The following is a 21956-nucleotide window of genomic DNA, read 5'->3' as shown; positions in this document are numbered from 1 at the left end:
CGGTCGTGAGATTTACGACGGGTCTCGTTTTGATAATTTAAATAGTTTATTTTGTCAAAATTTGTGTGTATTTTATTCATAGAAAAAATTAAATTGATCCGATAATTGTAATTAATTCAATTTTATCGTATTTTTCACACACACAAAAAAAAAAAAACTAATTATAATTATCAAATCAATTTAATTTTTTATATCAATAAAATATATAAAAAATTTAATAAAATAAAATATTTAAATCATCACGACGGAGTCTGTGTGAGCCCTACAGGCTGGAACAGCACCGCCCAGCCTAAAATATTGACTGGAGGGATCCTCTTCTTTAAATCATTCCAAACAACCCGCCCAAACGGAGTCTATATAAGCCCAAGCAATATGCATAGCTATGACACACCAGTGCTAGATCAGAAGTCATTTTTCAAAGCATAATAACATTGAGTTGTTATCACCACAACACCTCTTTCTTTGCATTCCATACTTGAAATGGAGAGCTTAGGCCTTTCATCAACTCTCCTAAGGTTTTTCTCTGTTCTCATCCCAATATTGATCTTCTACATCATTGTTAAGTACCAACATCTAAAGCGTACTATGAAAACTAAACTAGTCTCACTCCCCCCTGGGCCAAAACCATGGCCTATCGTGGGGAACCTCCCTGAAATGCTCAAACACAAGCCCACATTCCGATGGATACACCAAATGATGGAGACAATGAACGTGGAGATCATGTGTATCCGCCTTGGGAACGTGCATGTCATCCCTATCACTTCTCCAGAAATTGCACGAGAGTTCTTGAAAAAACAAGACTCTATCTTCTCCTCAAGGCCATTTTGCATGTCTGCTGATCTCACCAGTCGGGGCTACCTAACAACAGCTTTGACCCCGTTAGGAGAACAATGGAAGAAGATGAGGAGGGTCCTCGCTTCCGAGGTTCTCTCACCGGCAAGACATCGCTGGCTTCATGACAAACGAGTCGAAGAAGCCGATCACCTTGTTCGTTATGTCTACAACCAATGCAAAATCTCCATGATAGGAGGTGGTGCAAGTGGTGGTATGGTGAACATTAGAGTCGCTGCGCAACACTATTGTGGGAATGTGATAAAGAAGCTGATCTTCAACAAGAGGTTTTTCGGGGAGGGAAGGGAAGATGGAGGTCCAGGTGTGGAGGAGGAAGAGCACATGAGTGCATTATTCACTATCCTTGAGTACATTTATTCATTCTGTGTCTCTGATTACATACCATTCTTGCGAGGACTTCTTGACTTAGATGGTCATGAGAAAGTCATGAGGAAGGCTGTTGGAACCGTAGCAAAATATCAAGATCCTGAAATTGACGAGAGGATCAAACAGTGGATGGATGGCAATATTGCTACCAAGAAAGAGCAAGAGGACTTGCTTGATGTGCTCATTATGCTCAAAGACGCAAATGGTGGTCCATTGCTATCAACAGAGGAGATCAAAGCACAAATTGTAGTAAGTATTTCCCTGACTTAATAAGTAAATAATAATAAATAAAGAGCCCAAAAAAAATAAAAAATTAGACCTTGAGATCTATTATGAGTTCCGTTTCAATAATCTGAACCGTTCATTTTGTTTGGTATTTTGTCTATGTCATTTATAATAAAAATTAGATCAATCTGATAATTATAATTTGTTTAATTTATTATTTTTGTTATCAAAAAAAAAAATTTATGATTCATTTTTTAAAAACATAATTGTCGTTCATTTTTTTTAGTAAAAAACATGATAAATTGAACAAGTTACAATTATTAGATCGACTTAATTTTTTTATAAATGAAATACACGAAATGTCTAATAAAATAAACAGTTTGGTTGATTAAAACAAGGCTCATGGTGGATCTCATCAGCCCAAATAGCACCTCTGGTCCATATTTGGGACCGGAGGGAATCCTTCTCTTATATTTAAAAAGAGTAGTGTTATTTAAGACAAAAATTAGAGCCAATTTTCAAAACTCAATGACGTGACAATCAATTAGGATATTAAAGATAATAATTTCTCTCATATCTTCTCTAATTATCAACCAATTATATCACTTACACACACACACATATATATATATATATATATATATATATTTCATATTCATAAAAAAGATACCCAGATAGACTACTCCAACATATTCGTTCGGGAGAATGGATATGCAGATAGGTTACTCCAACATATCACTTACACATCTCATATGACTTACACATCCATAAAATGGATCTAAAAAATAAATTTATATGTATCAATTTCCTTTAAAAAATGCAAACCATATGATGTGATACTATTGTTAGTCTATCACTTTAAAAAAAAAATCATTTCAGAACAATTTTTAATCACAAAATTGCCACGCCATTAAATCGTTTTTAACTATAGACGCATTATTCTAGCTAAGAATTCAATTTAAAGATTATAATTACTTCCCATTAGATAATATTAAACATTTAATCATTTATTTAATAAAAAATTTGGAGCCTATAATATTTTTCCTTTCCATTTACCTATTTATAGTAGCATATATTTGTGTCGCGTAAATAGGTAAGGTTATGTCCCATCATTTCTTGTGGTGTATTAATTGCTGGGAAAGATTAAAGCTGAAACGTTTTGTTATCAAAATGAAATAAGACAAGACATCTTAATTTCAATTATGGAGCAAATTAATAAACAACACTTGATGTATCCAGGAGTTGATGATAGCAACAGTGGACAACCCATCAAATGCTGTGGAATGGGCACTTGCTGAGATGCTAAATCAACCTGAAATCCTAGAAAGAGCCATAGAGGAACTCGACCGAGTGGTTGGCAAGGAGAGACTAGTCCAAGAATCTGATCTCTCACAGCTTAATTACATCAAGTCATGTGTGAAGGAGGCCTTTCGCCTCCACCCCTTTGCACCCTTCAATGTTCCTCATGTTTCGGTCTCCGACACAACAGTTGCCGGCTACTTCATCCCAAAAGGTAGCCATGTGCTGCTAAGCCGCCCTGGACTTGGCCGCAACCCTAGGATTTGGGACGAGGCACTCAAGTTCAAACCAGAGCGCCACTTGAAGGATGATGTTTCGGACGTGTTGCTCACTGATCCAGAATTGCGCATGATATCGTTTAGCACTGGAAGGCGTGGATGTGCAGGAGTCACTCTAGGGTCTACAATCGCTACCATGCTAATGGCTAGGCTCCTCCATGGGTTCAGCTGGAAATTGCCACCCACCATGTCGAAGATTGAGCTCAAAGAATGTGCAAATGATCTCTTTCTCGCTAAACCTCTGGTTGCTCTAGCAGAGCCACGGCTGAATGAGAACTTGTACCGTACACTTTGAACAATACTAGCGGTTGTGCTCATGAAATAATAATAAGTTCATGTGAAGTTGATGTGAGGTCGAGGTGTGGGAAAAATTAATTTTTAAATAATTTCTGAATTAATAAGAATAAATTTGTAATGTTACAAGTATTTAAAGGATATTTGACATAAAAAATAGTGGTTTTCCTACTTCACCCCCCTTTTTTTTTTTTTTTTTTTTTGGGTACAACGGAATTAAAACAAGAAATGAGGAACTAAGTCCTCATCCTATCCAAACCTATCATATCAGCAACAAGCAACTCTCTTAACTCCGCTGGTGGATCATGCATCACCAGTATTTCTTCAGGTTGATTGGCTCCCATTTTTGCCAAAAAATCAGCACACAAATTGCCTTCTTTCCAAACATGTTGCACAGAGCAATCACACCCTCTGAGAAGAATCTGGGCATCTTCCACCAGGTTCTTGAAAGGGCATCTATCCCCTGGTTCTTCTTGGACCAATTGCACTACCTATTCGGCATCGGTCTCGATCATGACTTGGTTCATTCCTTTTTGTAGTATGATAGTCAACCCTTTTGTATACAGCCCATAATTCAGCTTCTAAATTGGTTCCACTGTGCAATTTTCCATAGTAGCCACACACCCAAGTTCCTCTTTCATCTCTAATTAGGCCTCCAAATCCTCCATCGCCACCAACTCTTCTGCTGCCATCCGTATTTAATTTTAGTCTACCTGCAGGTGGACGACACCAATTAATAATTCTGAATGCAGGTCTGGTTTTGGATATAGAATGAAGGAATGCTTGGTTAATCTCTCTTGAGTAATCCAAAATAAATTTAAAACTCTCTTGACTTGGGGTAGATTTTTGTTCAAAAACCATTAAATTCCTATTCTTCCAAATTTTCTATAAGGAAATAGTAAAAATAGATTGCCAAGAGATGGTGTCGTTAAAAAGTTTTTTGTTTTTAGCATTACTCTTGAGCCATTCCAACCAAGGCATCTTCAGCATATCCCGATACCAATTTTGATTACAAATAGCTAGCCACACTTCCTTTGCTTTGAAACAGTCCCTAAAGAGGTGTGATATATCCTCTACCCACAATAATTAGGGCATTTAGGATCATCAGTCAAACCCCTTTTTAATCTCATTTGATTTGTAAGCAGTTTCCCATGGAACACAGTCTAAAGGAAGCCTTTGAGTTTTTGGGATATTCGCATCCTCGATAACCAATTCCAATCCTCCTCATTCTCAGTCTCACCAAGGATGAGGTTATACACAGATGAAACAGTGAAAGAACCAGCAGGTGATCCCTTCCAGAGGGGACTATCCACCTCCAAAATACCAGGAGGAGGATTATTCAAGATCAAAGATGCAATATTTGGAGTACATAAACTGTGAACTTTGATCTCATTTCAACTGCCATCAGAATTAAGCAGCTCACTCACATTATTATAAATATTACAATTATTGTGTAAGTTTTGGTTAGTATTAGATTCAAGGTCCATAAAAGCCTTGTCTCCACACCACCAATCCTTCCACACATTCACATTGTTTCCATTACCATCAGTCCATTTCACACATTTTCTGAGGATGTAGCAAGTTTTCATGATACCTCTCCATAGATGAGAGGCTCTTTTGTTGTTATGCCAATCATACAGAGATGTGCCTCTCAAGTATTTGGTTTTGAGCAACTCACACCACATATCACCTTTGTTACTCAGCAGGCTCCACCCTAGTTTAGTTAACAAAGCCAGATTTTGATCTCTGGCCATTTTTATTCCCAGGCCGCCTTGACTTTTCATTCTACACACATCATCCCAATTAACAAGGTGGATTCTTTTTCTTTCCAAAGTGTCACCCCATAAGAAGTTCCTGTTCAGTCTGTCAATATCATTGCTTACTCTTTTAGGAATAAGCATGGTTTGCATGGTGTAAAAGGGTATGGTAGAGCTTACTGACTTAATGAGAGTAGCTCTGCCAGACATAGATAACATGTTAGACTTCCATCCTGCCAATCTTCTCTGCATTTTCTCCAAGATGTCATGAAAATGTCTTTTATTAATTCTGCCATGAATGAGTGGGACACCCAGGTATTTCCCTAACTCAGAGGTGAGGGAGATACCACATTTGGTGCTCAGCTCTTTAGCCGTCCTTCTGTCAACATTAGAGGAAACAAATATCTTGGATTTATGGGGATTAACCCTTAATCCAGAGATATTGCAAAATTCCTCCATAACAGTCATAATTGTGTTACAAGTTTTCATGGTAGCTTGGCCAAACAACATGAGATCGTCCGCAAAGAACAAGTGAGTGAGGCTAGGACCTCCTCTAGTAACTTTTATCCCCTTCCAACTCTTGTTCTCAGCCTTGAAACTTATCATGCTTGATAGTCTTTCCATGCATAAGACAAAGAGGTAAGGGGATAAAGGGTCACCTTGTCTCAAACCCCTAAGGGGTTGAAATTCCTCAAGATGTTCCCCATTCCAAATAATAGCAGTCCTCACAGTAGTAACACAACACATAACAATATCAATGAAGTTTTTATCAAAATTGAACTCCTCAAGGGTTTGTTTTAAGAAATCCCAAGAAATGTTGTCATAAGCTTTTTCCAAATCATCTTTTAAAATCATGCCCCCTTGCTTTCCTTTTTTAAGGTTTAAAGAGTGAATGATTTCTTAAGTTATGATTATATTATCACTAGTGTTTCTTCCAGGTATGAAGCTACATTGATTGGGCCTAACAATTTTACTCAGGAAAGGTCTAATTCTACTAACAAGGACTTTAGAGATAATCTTATAGGTCACATTACAAAGACTAATAAGCCTAAATTGTTTGATGCTCTCCGGATTTTCAACTTTAGGAATTAAGGCAACAAGAGTTCTATTAATTTCTCCAGGAATATGCTTGTTATGAAAACAAGTTTTAACAAAGTCACAAATAGCAGGACCAACAATAGACCAGTAGTTATGATAAAATATAGCTTGAAATCCATCTCTACCAGGTGCTTTGAAAGCACTAATATTTTTCACTGTTTTCCAAACCTCCTCATCAGTGACATTACAAGTAATAAGTGCATTCTCAGTCTCAGTCAATTTACTACTCCCTAGATTGCTTCAATGTTCAAAAGTACTAGCAGTGGATTGACTAAACAAATTTATGAAGAAATTAGTGATCATGGTTTTAAGAAGGATAGGTTGGTCGATCTAGATGCCTTCCTCATTTTTCAGAACATCAATTCTTCTTCTTCTCCTTTTGGTCAGAGTTGTAAGGTGAAAGAATTTAGTATTTCTCTCAGCCTGGGTGATCCAGGTAGCTCGGGATTTTTGAAACCACAGCAGTTCTTCCTGATAGAGAATTTTGTTATACTGTTCAACAAGGTCCAATTCTAAAGAATGGAGGCTATAGGAATACATGTTGGCTTGGGATTTCTGTAAGCCTTCAATTCGCCCAAGAAGCCACCTTTTTTTGCAAAAAATATTACCAAAAACTTCTTTATTCCAAACACTGGCTTCATGAGCAAGAGTTTCAAGCTTACTTAAAAGAGATGGATGAGGATTGGTCTAGCTCTTAGTAACCACAGATATAAAATCATCATGAGTAATCCAAGCAACAAGGAATTTAAACGGTTTACAAGTAGGATTAAAAGGAGACATACCTTGTGTGAACACCATCATAGGGGAATGGTCAGAATATGTGCGAGGCAAGTTGTGAACAGCTCCATCAGGAAAGCTAGTTCTCCACTTCGTATTACACATAGCTCTATCCAACCTAACCATGGTGTTAGCCCATTCTTTCCGGTTATTAGACCAAGTTAACCTCGGTCCTGAGCAGCCTAAATCCATTAGCTTACAGTTACTTATCCTCTCATTAAACTTCCTGCTTTTTCTGTGGTCTTGACTCTGGCTCAGATTTTGATTACCAGTGAAGCTTCTTTTTTCATTACTGATGGAGAAATCGTTAAAATCCCCTGTAACTAGCCAAGGATCAGTCATATTCTGCGAAATTGCTTATAGGTGCTCCCAAAGCTCTTCACGTTTGTTGTTGTTTGGGCTTGCATAAACAGCTAAAAACAGCCAATCTAGGTAGTCTTGCCTGGATATAGGTGCTGTAATCAATTGGGAACTAGCCTCAACTACTCTAACATTAACCACATTTGGATTCCAAATCATCCAAATGCCTCCACTGCAGCCAATCGGATCCACGTGAGCAGAAGCAGTGAAGCCCATGCAATTAAAGAACATTTCCACAGATGTAAATTCCACTTTGGTCTCCATAAGAATAAGTAACTCTGGTTTATGGATTTGAACAAGTTCTCTTATGGTTCTCTTAAACTTTTGATTTCCTGCCCCCCTACAATTCCAGATCAGCATATCTATGGAAGGTATGGTATGGCTTGGTATTGGGGACTGATCTTCAAGAGCCAGATAGCCCCTCACAGCTTTGTGGTTGTCTGCCATCGATTTCATGGGAGATATCATCACATAGTGCCGATTCTGACCTGCCTCCACTTGCCTTCATGGCTGGATTCACACTTTTACTTCCTCGTTCTATCCTTCTGAGGCGATAAGGTGAAACACTTCTTTCCCTGGTGTAATGGCCACCATCACTCTGTCCTGAATCAATGTATGTTTCAGTGTTGGGAAGTTCTCCCATTCCTCCTCCATTTTTGTCTGGCGGTTCTCTGTGTTGGGGTCTGTTAATGTTGGTTTTCTTTTGGTTGGGTTCAGAAGTGTTGATGGTGGTGAGTAAGGGGGTTTTGAATGGTTGAGGTTGATCAATGCTGGTGGTTATCTGGGTGGGTGTTGTGATTATGGGGTTGGTATGGGTAAGCGTAATCTCACTTGTTCCCAGGACTGTCTTAGGATCACGTATCTTCATGTCAGCTATTGCTGCTTTGCCCAGTCTAATCTCCTCATTTTTGTTTTTCTTTCCTCTTCAGTGTTTTTTCTCATTTCCTGTTTCTCACTATTAGCTCTTGCATTATACTTGAAGCCTGTATCTAGGTGGGCTTTCCCTCTATGAGTTTTGTCCTTTTCTGCATGGGCTGTGTGGCCTTTAGAGTGAGCTCCTCCTTCTTTGAAGACTTCAAAACTATTGCTACATGGAATGGGTTGCTCCTTTTGCATAGATGAGTTCTTTGGATTCTTTTTTCTTTTGGACACTGTCATCCACGGCCCAAAAGTTTCTGGGTTGGCCTCCAACTTTTGTGTTGCATTCTTTGACTCTGGCCCAGTGTGAGTGCTAGTGCTGGTTTCCAGCTTCTAGTTGTCTTCTCCATTTGTTCCTTATGTCTTCTCCAGCATCTGTCTGGGGATCTCTTGGCAAGCTTCCCTCCGGTGTCCAATCCTGCCACAAGAAAAACATAGTGAGTGTATATGCTCATACTCAATGCGATATGTGTGCTTACCTATCGAGAAGTGTGAGATCAGAGGTTTCCGAAGATCCATCTCCACACAAACTCGTGCATATTTCCCTCTTGCTGCCATTGCTGTATTGATGTCTATTTTCAGAGGAATGCCCAGAACTTTGCAATGTGATATAGTGCCTTCTCATTGTAATACTCAATGGGTAAAGTTGGGAACCGCACCCAGATTGCAGTGATAGCCTCTTCTGGTTCATCAGACTTGAAGTCTTGCTGCCACTTCCTTACCATCACGTAATGATCCATCACAATCCAAGGTCCACCAGTAAAAACTTTCATGTAATCATCTACCATGTCAAACTTGACAATGAAAAATCCATTACCTATATCAAGTGCTTCAAAATCAGCCTGCAATCCCCAAATTTTTGTCATTTTTACCATGAACAATTTGTAGCCTATGCTCTTCCCCAGCAATCTAACGATTAAACATTTTTTCCATGGTTCTCTGATTTTCTGTAGGAGAGCTTTGGGGATTTTAACTTTCGGAACCCCATCTCTTTCCTCATCCATTGGTTCGTCGTCTTCTTCAGAACTCTTTGCAGTGGAGTCATCCTCCTCGTCCGATGAAATCTCTTCCACATCGCAATCGAAGTTCTTCTCATTTCGGCTTTCATTAAAACGCGATCGAAGGAGGGCTTGTTTAAAGGAGTGAGAAATATTATGGTTGCCCTCTGTGGTTTCCATCTGATCTTTGTCTGCAGCTTCCTCCCTCCCATTAGGGTTTATAGCTTGCGATGGTTCTGTTTCAGCGCTGTTTGCCCCCGATTCTGTAATTCCCAACTAGGATTCACTCATAGATATATCCTCTGGGACAGTGGTACTCTTGATTTTTTTTTTTTTTTACTTCGGATGAGATGGTCCTTCTCCTCCATTGAGTAGCCATGTTCATCCCGTCGGTCTACCAGCCTCAGAGCTTCGTCAACGGTCATTTTCTAGAGAGATGTTTTTTCCGTCTGTATAGGCATATTATTTTATCCTACTTCACTTTTAAGTTCCCACTTGGGTGAAGTGTTCTTTTTATAAAATATGAAATAAAAATGTTGTAAGTGATCATCAGGTAATGAAAAGTTGTCAGGCTTGTTTTAATCTTGCTGCAACTTTAGCCAAAGCCTTTATATTGATGAAGTCAATCTTGTAATATATTGTTTACATTAATAAATTGTTTTCTTAGCTATAAAAAAATAATGATAAGTAGATGTTTATGTATATTTGTTTAAAAATTTTATTTGTCTGCTATATTAGTTATAAAAATCATTGTGGATGACTTGTCATTGGCACAATTTTCTTTATACACATCCAATCTTAGGGAGAAAATATTGGGTAGTTTTGGGCCTTGTCATTGTAGTGCTTTAATTTAAATATAACTAATTTATGTAATTTTAATATTAATGTTTAGAAGAAAAAAAATATTTAAAAAAATATAATCATTGATTGATGCATAGGAATGACTCGGAAGAGTGAATAATTTTCAATCTTAGGACGACACATGCACCATCAGTAGTCTTTAGTAACTATCTTTTGAAAATCGGATCAGTGAGTGAATTGAAAAAATGACTTGGCGGATTGGTCACTGATTCAATCGACAGTGAATTAGAATTGAAACGTAATGTTGTAATTATGTCATAGATATATTAAAATTTATAAATATAGAAATTATAGATATTAAAATTACAATAATAATAATAATAATAAACAATTACCAAAAAAATAATTCTTAAAATTTATTTTATATTTTATATTTATTAATTTTTAGTAAAAATAATTAAGATAAATTTGAGGTAAATCAAATGTTGCTTTGGAGGCAGAAGTGTTCTTGGAGTAGGTGGTTGAGTGGAGAGCTTCTAATGAGCATACACTACAGGAAATATAGCATTTAACGGCGTTTTTTTAAACGTCACTGTTTCTAACATTTAACGACGTTTTATAAACGTCGCGTTTTGTTTTGAATAAAACGGTACCGTTTAAGGAATAGAAGTCGTTTTTTAAACGCGTTTACATGTTATAATAATGCTATTCCTCCGTCTCTCTCTTAGCTCTCTGAGAATCAGAACCCTTCTCTCTCTCTTCAAGCCCTCATTTTGAATCTGGGAAACCTTTAGTCTCAGAGAAACCAATCCCTGAAATCTCTCACTCACCCGATCGCTCGCTCTCTCTTTCAACCCTTCAGTCTCAGAGATTACGATTCAACCTTCTTCAGCTCGGTTTCATCTCAGATCCAATCTTAGAGTGATTTCGATTTTGAAGTTCTCTCTGTCTGTCTCTCTCTCTCGATTTCGAAGCTCCACCGCCACCACCATCTGCATTGTTGACTAAGGTGAGCACCACTGTCTACAATCTTAATTTCGTATTCTCTCTCTCTCTCAAGCTCTTCCTTCCGTCGATTCTTCTCCTAGGGTTTACATATGTTTAAGATATCAGATCTGAGATTTCTCATTAAAAAATATATGTTTCAGATCTGAGATTTCTCATTCAAAAAGTATGTTTGAGATTTGAGATTTCGTATTCAAAAACATATGTTTTAGATCTGAGATTTCTCATTCAAAAATAAGTTTGAAATTTAAAATTTCTTATTCAAAAATACATGTTTCAGATTTGAGATTTCTCATTCGAAAATATATAGTCTTTCCTCATTAAAAATTTTCATTCGAAACCATATCCTTTTAGATATGAGATTTTCATTCTAAACTACATGTTTCAGATTTGAGAGTTTTTATTTGTTTGAGATTTGAAGACTCGCTGGGAATTTTTTTTGGGTATAGTTTTCTTTTTGATTGTTGTTGATTTTTGAGGGAATTTGATTACTCAAGCTTTTGCATATATGAATGACATCATTGATGAGGTTTGCTGCTATGTTCTGTGTGTTATCAATTCATGCTATATTTATTGAAAAAGTGTAATAAATTACTGACAATCTATCCTTGAATGTTATGAGTTTACCTTCAAATAGTTTATGCCAATGGATTTGTTTTACTATTTTTAACTTATTTTAATAGCGAATTTGAGGAAGTTTGCTATTTGAATAGCAAAATAACAACTTATTTTAAGGTAAACAGTTAATATTTTCATGTTCCTGATGCTGCTAGTTGACTTGGTTTATCATGTATTTGCTAATGTTCGATGATCCACTAATCTAGTTATAGTTGGTAGTCAAAATGCAAAGAGAAGAGGCTGAAAATGATTAGGCTTATTTTAATATACAAAATTGAAAACAAAGAGCAGAAAAATTGTAAGTTTTCAAAATTAACAGAAACCATTAATTCAAAAATAAGTGTGTGTGAAGCTCTGTGCACTCTGTCTCTCTCTGCGTGGCTGTGTGTGTGGTATGAGACAGACTTGACGGACGAGTGGATGAATAAGAGAGTCATATGTTATATACATTCTTATTGCCATATTAGGACTTATCATCTCAAGCATATATAGCAGTTCAGTTGTTTTTCTACATCATTCTTTAGTACAGAAGCACTTTCATATTATCATAACTTCTTGAATCCCTAAAAAATAATTGCTTGAATTTGCTCATACATGGCATCGTGGTGCTACTTCATCTGGCTATATTAACCTTTTTTTTTTTTTTTGTAAACACGGAACATACTCTACAATTTAATGAAATCTGTCAAAAACTCGTTCACTAATATGAACTCATTGACAAAAGGTCAAAAAAGAGATAGAACGGTGCTATGAACTCATTCACAGGTTGGGAAGGAGAGTCATGTATTTGGGTTCTTCGAGCACTGGAATTGGGGAAAGAGGCAAGTCACTCCATATTTAACCTTCCATGTATGTACTTATTCATGTAGATGTATATGGAGTATGGAACTGCAAGTGAACAACACAAGATACATCATAGAATTCAATTTTTTCAGCCCAAAATTTATATGGATTGTATGAGCCTACTTATTATTTTCTGCAGATTGCAATTCTCTTAAACTGTACTTCATGGACGGGCTGGTCCAGGTCTCATGGATGCTGCTACGAAAGGTGGTTTGCAAGCGGGAAAGCCGGTTGGCGGATTTAATTTCTTTCAATTTGTGTATATATATATATATAGATCCCTGTGTTTTGGTTAAATGAGTTGTGGTGAACTGATTTTGACTAGTTTTGGTTAAATGAGTTGTAACTAACAGGTTGCACAAACCTCATTACAGGGGCACATCATGGCGTTTCTGTCCAAGGTGGGCTACAATGTTGTTTTCAACATGGGAAACAATATGGAGGCATCCAAAATGAAGAAAACTTGTATAAGTTTTCCATCCTTACCATCATATTCCACAAAGACAATGCGGAGTTCGCATTTGGACAGTGCTGGAGTATGGTATAAATGAGGGCAGCATGCCATTGTTACTGCAAGCCCTCCAACAGAGGATGCTGAACTTGGTATTTGAAATTTCTATTCTTTACTGTCTTTTTTTGGTTGAAGTATGTTTCTAAATATGTTTTGTTTTTGTTTTTCAAAATGATGATGCAGAGTTGGGCTAGAACTTCCAACAATTGAAGTCAGGTTTGAGCATTTAACAGTTGATGCAGAAGCTTATGTTGGCAGTAGAGCATTGCCTACCATATTCAACTTCTCTGTCAATATGCTTGAGGCACAAATTTTCTTTTCTTTTTTTTTTAATTTCATAATATAATATTGTCTTGTTTTCATGTCTACATTGAACAATTTCACATGCATCAACTTCAATTTTGCTTCCATATTTCATCTCTAAATTCAACTGACCCTGCAATCTCTCTCTCTCTCTTCAGGGGTTCTTAAATTGCCTTCATATTCTTCCAAGTAGAAAGAAACCATTACCAATCCTTCATGATGTCAATGGAATCATCAACCCTGGAAGGTGAGAAAGGCAATTTGTTTGAGTTTTAGCAATAGATTATAAAAGGGTAAATTACACTTTACCCCTTATGTTTAAATATTTTTTTAGTTTGACCCGTAAGGTTTTTTTTCTTCTTTTTTGGTCCTTCATGTTTCAAGTTTTTCTTAAATTACTCATAAAGCTAACTTCTGTCCAAAATTAGATAGAAAATATCAAGTTGGTTGCCATGTGACATTAAAAAATATATTATTATATTTCGATTTAAGTTTTGAGTAAGAGAGGTTAAAATAATAAAATATTTCATGTCATATGACATTTTTTATCTAATTTTAACTTGAAACATGAAAAACCAAAATAGCGAGAAGAAAAAAACTTTAGGTCTCCTTTCATTTGGGTAAGGATTTTCATATCAGTAAATGTAGCCGTAGGCAATTTTGAGTTTGTAAAATGGTCCCTTTCAATTGAGTAAAACTCAATTTGATACCAGTTTTTGTCCAAGAGTGAAAAGAGATCGACATCGAGTGCTTTTTATTCAAATTTAAATTTGAATCACGATTTGAGAAAAAGTATTGAAAATGCCCTTACAGGTTCAAGTATGTTGTTGAACGTTCCAAGTTTTAAGAAAATTCATTTTTAAATTTTGTGTTTGATAGTTAGCAGTATTATTTAGTAATTTGAAAATTACAAAAATTAAAATTGTCAACTCTCCTAATATCCCAATTATCATTTCTTTGTTTTTTTTTTTTTTTTTGGGCAGAATGACATTGCTTTTAGGTCCTCCAAGTTCTGGGAAAACCACATTGTTGCTCGGTTTGGCTGGAAAGCTCAATTCAGATCTAAAAGTAAAAGAAAAAACACTACTATTTTTCAACCAAGTTCTGAGGAATTTGTTTCATCTTTTGATGTTACATAAATCTTATATAACTACTAGGTTTCAGGAAAAGAAACTTACAATGGCCATGGAATGGATGAGTTTGTTCCACAGAGAACATCGGCTTATATCAGTCAGTATGATCTTCATTTAGGAGAATTGACTGTTAGAGAAACATTAGCATTCTCGGCTAGATGTCAAGGGGTTGGACCTTATTGTGGTGAGTTAGATTTAAACTTATAACATAGTAACTTATATTGTGTTCAGAATAAAAAGAGAGGTTTGGATGTGAAAGGACGATGTCTGATAATTATTGAATCAATTAAAGTAGCAAGGAACCAGGTCATAGGAATTTAATTTCAATGTGAATGTATCTTTCAAACTCAGTTTGTAAATCAAGATGCTAGTCAGTTCACTATGGTCTCATCTGGGAGTCTCAGGGAAGTTCACTACGTCATATCATATCATATTGGTAATGGGTTGAAAGCCTATTAGGATCCTACCTGGCTTTTGGTGGCAGCATTTTTTGTCTTTGAAGTAGCACCTTTTGTTTTTCTTTTGTTGGTTCCTCACCAACTGGCGCTTAGAGCTTCGTGTTAGCTCTAAGCTCCTCTTTATTGATGTATCCAATCATACTTTGTATGCGTCATCAATAAAGATTTATTTGCCGATCAAAAAAAAAAAATATTGTATATCGCAGTCTTCTCATGTCATCAAATACTTTAATACAAATTGCCAACTTTGGTTATTGCTCAGAGGCCCCTTTTTTGGATGATAATGTTGTGCCTTCAAATTCTTTATAAAGCATAATAGAGCTAGTCAATTTTTAGGAGACCTCGAAGTGAACCACACCTGGACTAGCTTGCACTCCCTGTGGTAGAACTTAAATTTTAATTACAGGGACTACTTGCAACTAAGCATTAAACAATACAAAAGGCATACTGAAGCAATAAAGAAATCCTTTCTGCTGTGTCTGATGCCATGATTCATGCATTCTGTAGAAAGGTTTTAAACTAAACGCCTTTTCATGGTCTAATGTTTTCAATTTGTTACAATCTCACGCATGCATATATAAACTACCTTTGTTTAGCTTTGAGCTTCTTACATAATATTCACATGTTTCTTAGTTCTCATTTAATCTCTCTTTCTCTCTCTCTCTCTCTCTCATGCACACATACTTGCTTCCACACAAAGACATAATTACGATTTGATTTTTCTAACACATACTGCCTGTGGATTTTCTTGATTTGATTATTTTTAATCCCATTAGGTATGGCCATATTTGACACCATGAGGCATATAAGACCTGATGTTTCCACTGTATGTGTCCGACTAGTTGCTAGGTATCTCTCTCTCTCTCTCTCTCTCTTGCATCCACACATGCTTGTTCACTGTATGTGTCGGACTACCATTTGTGCTTTAGTGGGGTGGGTGTAAATTATGGTGTTTCATATTTGTGGTGGTGTAAATTATGAAGTTCATACGATGGTTATTCTTGACAGGGGTAGAACCGGGGTAGAACCAGAAATTATGTCTAAGGGGGCCAAGGTGTATGCATAAAAAAAATTAAGTTGGTTTTGGTACATCACTAACAGAAGATAATTTCTCAAGTGAGGGTTGCAAAAAAATCAATTTAAGCAAAGAAAAATAAATAAATCTAACAAGTCATTATTTTCACTATTTTCTAAAGTTTTGGACTATTAATTAGATCTCAGTATATAATTGATTAGACCACCATTTTAAGACATTTTATTTGTTGACATTGATAAGGAGACTGCTGACAACACCGAAGCTGATGGTGATGTGGCCGATACAGCTATTGCTACCACGATCATTGAAGTTGCTAAAACTAAACTTCTCAAGGATACTCCAAAAGCATAACCGTAGGATTTTTTATTTTTTAATTTTATGTCTTTACTTTTCAGTACTTTTTTTTCATACCAAACGATGCTTAGGAGTGTGGCCCTTGTGCCCATTAGTGTAACTTAACTTTGCTTTTCTTTCGACTTTGTCTTCAATGAAATCTTAACATTTTGTTTATGCTTTACTTCTATTGTTGCATATTTTCTTTAACTTTATGCCTTCATATTTGACAAATATTTTTCTAAGTGTAATATCCCTGATCTGGACGTCATCTTGCATTGGTATCTCGAATAGCACTACTACCTCAGGTAACGTTATCTTCTCAAATAGTGTCGTCATCTCGGGTGGTACTGTTATCTTAATTGATTTCTATCTTGAACAACTTTCACTTCTACTCTGTTCACAAATATTTTGTTGTTTTTCTTTCGACTTTGTCTTCAATGAAATCTTAACATTTTGTGTTTTTTTTTTTTTTTTTTTTTTGGGGGGGTGGAGGGGGGAAGTTGGTGGGTTTTGTTAATTGTGTGATATTGATTGTCTTGTTGTAAGGAGGAATTTTTGGGTTTTGGGTCAAGATGTATATATGCACACACATCCAAAATGCCATTAAGCAGATGAAGATTGAACATGGAATAATCCTTCGCTTTCCATTTCCAAAACTCTTTTCTTTCTTTATCAGACAAAGTGACATATTATCTTCATTTCAGGTGTATGCCTATGAGCAGATGAATAGAGTCTACAATTATACACTTGACCCATGTGGTCCTATTTACGTAACAGTTGGAGATGGTGAAAACATAGAAACAGCTGATGTTGATCATGCAGATGACAAATGTCCACCACAGAATACTTACCAGAAATGGGAGGGGTATGCCATTTGAATTTCTCCCCTGGCCCTGCAAAAGGCAAATTTTGTTGGGACAGACAACCAGAGTGGAGTGCATTTAGGGAGAGTAGTTTTGGACATGGAATACTTGAGGTAAGATAGCTATTAATGCCATTTACTTGACTATTGGGCATTCTTGATAAGCATTCAAGCACTGAGAAATATCCACTACGCCAAAATTGGGCTTTAGCGGCGGTTTTTTACCGCCGTTAAAGGCTGTAAAACCGCCGTTAAAGCCTTTAACGGCGGTATTAACGGCGGTTTTGTTACCGCCGTTTATGCGCGTGTCGGAAAAAGTACAACTGTCGTAAAAAGGTAAATTACCGTCGTTAAAAGTTGACCAAAAACGGCGGTAACATAGGACCAAAAACGGCGGTTTTTTACTGCCGTAAATAGGTTCAAATTTTTCAAAAAATAATTCTTTCTTCTTGCACTCCCCAAGTCTTGAACCCTCAACCTCTCATCCATCCACACTAACCACTCTACCATAGCCACTCTTCATGAAATATATTCCCTAAATAAATATTTAAACATTACTTTTACTTTATTGTAGATAGTTTCGCCGGAGCACGCCGGAGTTTCGCCGGAGCACGACGGAGTTTCGTCGGAGCTTCGCCGGCAAAGACCGCCGTCATTAACGGCGGTAATGACGGCGGTTTTGTTACCGCCGTTAAAAGTGGGCATTAACGGCGGTTTTTTTAATGGCGGTAACAAAACCGCCGTTAATGATACCTTTAACGACGGTTTTCGTTACCGCTGTTAGTAGTACCTTTAACAACGATTTTCGTTACCGCCGTTAAAAAAATCGCCGTTAATGCCCTGTTTTGGCGTAGTGATCCTTGAAATGACTATTTGTCTTTCATAGCATTATCGACAAATCTTCTTCTACACAATCATATCATTTCATCAAACTAGTTTCTGAAAGGCTGTTTATTGTTTGGATTAGGGTTGTGGAAACATTTCTTAAATGTACCAGAAACATTTAATAAAGATAAGGGAAACAAGAACAACAAAAAGAATTTAGATATACATGAAAATGGTTGGGAAATGTAAACTAAACCTAACGCAGTAATTGATTGATTGAGCATTGTTGAGATTTATATATTCATTGACATAAGGGAAAGTATAGAATCCAAAATTTAGTGTTAGATCCAAAAGTCATTTATTAATCACAAATGAAATAATGCTAAGTTTATGTGATTCAAAAGTTGGCTGAGGGATGCGGATAAGTTGTGGAGAGAATGTTGCATTTTTTTTTTTGGTTTTATTATGCTTTAAGATACAAAAAATAATATGAAATTGGGGTTTGCAGGTATGAGTTCCAGATGCAATATGGATCAATTGGCTGGGTTGTAGGTGCGACTCTTGGATATGCACAGGCTGCACGAAATAAGCGAGTGATTGCTTCCATTGGTGATGGTAGCTTCCAGGTAATTATGCATACATTTCAATCTTCATTGTATATAATATAGTTTTGATTTTTGTAAATTCTCCTAATCTTATGAATATTGTATATCTTCATCTTATGTCACCTAGCATGCACAATATGAAGGATTATAAACTTGAGGGATTGCTGTAATGGGATTCACTGCTCTGAATTTGTCCTTGTTAACACCTATTTTGGTGAATGCTTGGCAGGTGACAGCACAAGATGTGTCAACAATGCTGAGATGTGAACAGAGGACCATCATCTTCCTTATAGAACCTGGGAATTTTTGTTTCTTAGTAGATGCTTTCATAGTACTTGTATGTATAATTAGTTTGAATTGCATCTTTTGTGCCGATTTGTTTTGTAATAACTTTCAACTTACCACTAGGTACTAGTTTAACTTTATTTCATCTTGGAATTGAAATATTTTTGCGTATTGAGAAGCATGAATTGATTTAGTATTATGTTTACCTAAATTTAATCAATATATTGTATATTTTTCATCTTTATAAAAGGTATTTTTTTTGGTTAAATCTCACAGAATTAGCACAATTTATTTATTTATTTATTTTAAAAATAAAGTTATAACGGTGTTTTTAAACGCCACTATAGAATACCAACAATTATATTTTTAAAATAAAAGTAACCTATCACAGCGTTTTTAAAACGTCGCTAAATGTGCAGTGACGTCATTGTACCATAATGCAGCACATTTAGCGGCGTTTTACAAAACGCCGCCTACACTGGTATAGTGACGCTTTTAAAGTGTCATAAAGTTACAGCGACGGCCGCATCTTCGGCGTTTGGTACTAAACGTCACAAAAAAAATTAGCGGCGTTTTTTATAACTATAGCGGCGTTTTTTAAACGCCACTAAAAGCTCAATTTCCAGCAGTGATAACGGAGACAACTATGATTTACCTATTGCCGCTGCAGGGGATTTTTCTGTGTTTGTTTTTCTATTTTGGTAACTATGAATGCTGGTTTGGTGGGGGAGTTTGTTTCTTTGGTAAGTTTGTTCACCAAGTGTACGGTGCTAGTAGATGAATATGTATGTTTTGTGATATTAAACTTAGTTGGCATCAGATTATTGTATTATGATACATTTTACATCTTCTTTATTAATGATTGTTGTTATTATTTTTGATGATACTACTTGTCTCTAAAGAACGGGTCGGACTGATCCAGACCTCCCACACGGTTGTCCGATCGTTGGGCCCACTGAGAAACCTGCACAAGAGTTCAGCGGGGAACGGGAGTCCCCTGGCGAACCCTTCGACGAGCAAATTAGAGAAATAATATGAACGAAATATTGGGATAGGATTGTGATCAAGAACTTAACCTTCTCTCTATCTTAGAAACCTGCTTATATCATTTGCTCATCATTTCCTTGTCTACTCCAACCTGTCATGTTGGCCGAAAGTCTATACTCTAGCTTGCCTTGTTCATGGTGAGGCTGTCCTGTTCGACGTGAATGGGTTATCATAATAACTACTACAGGGGACCTCATTAATGGCTGATGTGTGGTGCAATAACTCTACGGGATCTTTGTCTGCTTATGTGGCTGGTTCCTCTCTTGACACGTGTTTAGATGTCATTGGTCCTTGATGCAACGTTAGGCTCTAGCAATGTTGGGCTTTAGTGTTTGAATTATGTATTGGGCTCTAAGTGATGGGCCAAAAGCTCCTATAGGCCTACTTATGTCAGTAGTCCCTCATTCCCAAGTGCAGCTTCAGTCCAATGAAGGGAATAAGGAAGAAGACAAGGGTTGTAGAAGGTCGACGGAGAAAGGACCGACTGGGATTTGGGCTGACCACGAAGGGTTGACCGAGTAAGAAGGCCGACTGCGAGGAGGGCCACCCGCGAAGGGTGATCAAGTGAGAAGGCCAACTGCGAGGAGGACCAATCGCGAAGGGTAACCGAGTGAGAAGGCCGACTGCGAGGAGGGCCAACCGCGAAGGGTAACCGAGTGAGAAGGGGAAATGGCGGCGCGCGGGGCTTGTGGCGCAGCGTAGCACATGATGATGTGAAGTGGATAGATAGGGAAGGGGAAGAGAGTAGTGGATCATGGACGTACACGTGGAAAAATCTCGTAACTAGGAAAGTGATGCGTTAGTAAGAAATGAAGGGATAGGCTAATATAGGGTGTTGAAGAGGCGGGGGTAGAAATTTTCAAAAATTTTCAAACTGGCGAAATTTAATCTTGACCCTTGGAATATAGGCAAATCGTGGGTGTTTGGAGTTATTCGCTTTACCTACTTTTTTGCAAAAAACCAACACGTCCAAGAATTGAACTCATTTGTTTCGTCTGATACACCTCTACAACACTTTGTGAACTTCCTTGTGCCAGCGTCTGAAGCTATACGTAGACACATAGGAGAGATGGCTCGAGATGAAGTGCCAACCATGACACTAGACTCTTTGGGGGACGACGACGCAGTGGAGTTAGCGGAACAGTATCGGGCGAAACGGAGGGAGGAGAGGGGAGCGGGGCAAGTGGTGCGGGCTCGTCCGACGACGATGATCGCCGCCGCTAGGCCAATTAGCCAAGTGGAGCTGGACCATTGGCACACCAACGCCAACAGGTCGACATTTACGATGAAGGAGTTGGAGGAGGTACGAAGGAAGTACCAAATTCCAGCAGAGATAGAGTTGAGGGTGCCCACATCTAAAGAGAGGGCGTCGGATGCACGACCGGCAGAATTCTCGTTGTACGAGGAAGAATTGCGATGAGGCCTAAGGTTGCCGATCCTTCGAGTAGTGGTAGACATACTGAACTGACTGGAGGTTGCGTCGGGGCAGCTGATGCCCAACGCATGGAAAATTATAATGGCCTGCGCGATCGCATGGTCATTGGCGACCGATGGAGCGGTGATGACAGTGGAAGAATTCTTTTCTTGCTACAAAGCGTCCGGTCAACAAGAGACGTGGGTGACTTTGTAGGCGGTGGTGGTCAGGGGGTTAGTAGGCGGGTTCCCCTCGTCAAGGGCGGCGGCAGAGAGTGTAGAGGGGAGTAAGGACGCCCCTGCTCTAAAGAAGATGAAGGAGGGGAGCGCAGAGGAGGCGCTAGGAAGGGAAATTGCCCAAACAACAAAGGAAGGCGTGAGCCCAAAAGCCCAAGTGCCAAAAAGAGATATGGGTCCGAGCGCCCAAGTGCCAAAAAAAGATATGGGTCCAAGCACCCAAGTGCTGAGAGAAGTCGTGGGCCCACATGCCCAGGCGGAGGCGACGTTTGGGGCTATGGTAAATGTATCTCCCAATTCTGGCAAAGAGAGGACTGGGAGTAGCGGACCAGAGACAAACACCGCGCTGAAGACCACCATGTACTACGCGTGCGCGGTTGTAGGTTGGTTGACAGAATAAGGGTGGGAGGCCAGGG

At 37.8% G+C, this 21956-nt stretch overlaps 3 protein-coding genes across 5 annotated transcripts; all 3 read left to right on the top strand.

Annotated features, from left to right (window-relative positions):
• The first annotated feature begins 371 nt into the window (after nt 1-371).
• LOC114272270 (phenylalanine N-monooxygenase CYP79D16) lies at nt 372-3478 on the top strand. Its single transcript, XM_028213935.2, has 2 exons — nt 372-1467; nt 2683-3478. The coding sequence occupies exons 1-2, from the start codon at nt 481-483 to the stop codon at nt 3313-3315; spliced, it is 1620 nt and encodes a 539-aa protein (XP_028069736.2). The 5' UTR covers nt 372-480; the 3' UTR covers nt 3316-3478.
• Nucleotides 3479-12046: 8568 nt separating this feature from the next.
• On the top strand, nt 12047-14842 carry LOC114314196 (pleiotropic drug resistance protein 1-like). Of its 3 annotated transcripts, none has more exons than XM_082906043.1 (6): nt 12047-12696; nt 12864-13092; nt 13184-13304; nt 13462-13550; nt 14287-14371; nt 14461-14842. In XM_082906043.1, exons 3-6 carry the CDS (start codon nt 13296-13298, stop codon nt 14641-14643), a joined length of 366 nt encoding a protein of 121 aa, XP_082762169.1. In that variant the 5' UTR covers nt 12047-12696; nt 12864-13092; nt 13184-13295; the 3' UTR covers nt 14644-14842. The 3 variants fall into 3 exon arrangements, 1 of the variants encoding a protein (XP_082762169.1); XR_014350798.1 differs by having other exon boundaries at nt 12410-12467; nt 12629-12696; nt 14287-14842; XR_003647406.2 differs by having other exon boundaries at nt 12410-12495; nt 12629-12696; nt 14287-14842.
• A 2101-nt stretch (nt 14843-16943) lies between these two features.
• On the top strand, nt 16944-18997 carry LOC145807770 (pyruvate decarboxylase 3-like). Its single transcript, XM_082906587.1, has 3 exons — nt 16944-17242; nt 18462-18579; nt 18788-18997. The coding sequence occupies exons 1-3, from the start codon at nt 17229-17231 to the stop codon at nt 18971-18973; spliced, it is 318 nt and encodes a 105-aa protein (XP_082762713.1). The 5' UTR covers nt 16944-17228; the 3' UTR covers nt 18974-18997.
• Nucleotides 18998-21956: the final 2959 nt, after the last annotated feature.

This window comes from Camellia sinensis, chromosome 14 (genome assembly GCF_055761805.1).
Source record: "Camellia sinensis isolate YWXY chromosome 14, ASM5576180v1, whole genome shotgun sequence".
Classification (NCBI taxonomy): Eukaryota; Viridiplantae; Streptophyta; class Magnoliopsida; order Ericales; family Theaceae; genus Camellia; species Camellia sinensis.
This window is presented reverse-complemented; position numbering and strand designations above follow the sequence as displayed.

Bases quoted from the DNA above. Each gene is read 5' to 3' on its own strand.
- LOC114272270 (XM_028213935.2), top strand. From the start codon at position 481: ATGGAGAGCTTAGGCCTTTCATCAACTCTCCTAAGGTTTTTCTCTGTT. The intron at 1,468-2,682 runs GTAAGTATTTCC...TGATGTATCCAG, and splicing joins AGATCAAAGCACAAATTGTA to GAGTTGATGATAGCAACAGT.
- LOC114314196 (XM_082906043.1), top strand. The intron at 13,551-14,286 runs GTGAGAAAGGCA...TTTTTTGGGCAG, and splicing joins GGAATCATCAACCCTGGAAG to AATGACATTGCTTTTAGGTC. The intron at 14,372-14,460 runs GTAAAAGAAAAA...TATAACTACTAG, and splicing joins AGCTCAATTCAGATCTAAAA to GTTTCAGGAAAAGAAACTTA.
- LOC145807770 (XM_082906587.1), top strand. The intron at 18,580-18,787 runs GTAATTATGCAT...AATGCTTGGCAG, and splicing joins TTGGTGATGGTAGCTTCCAG to GTGACAGCACAAGATGTGTC.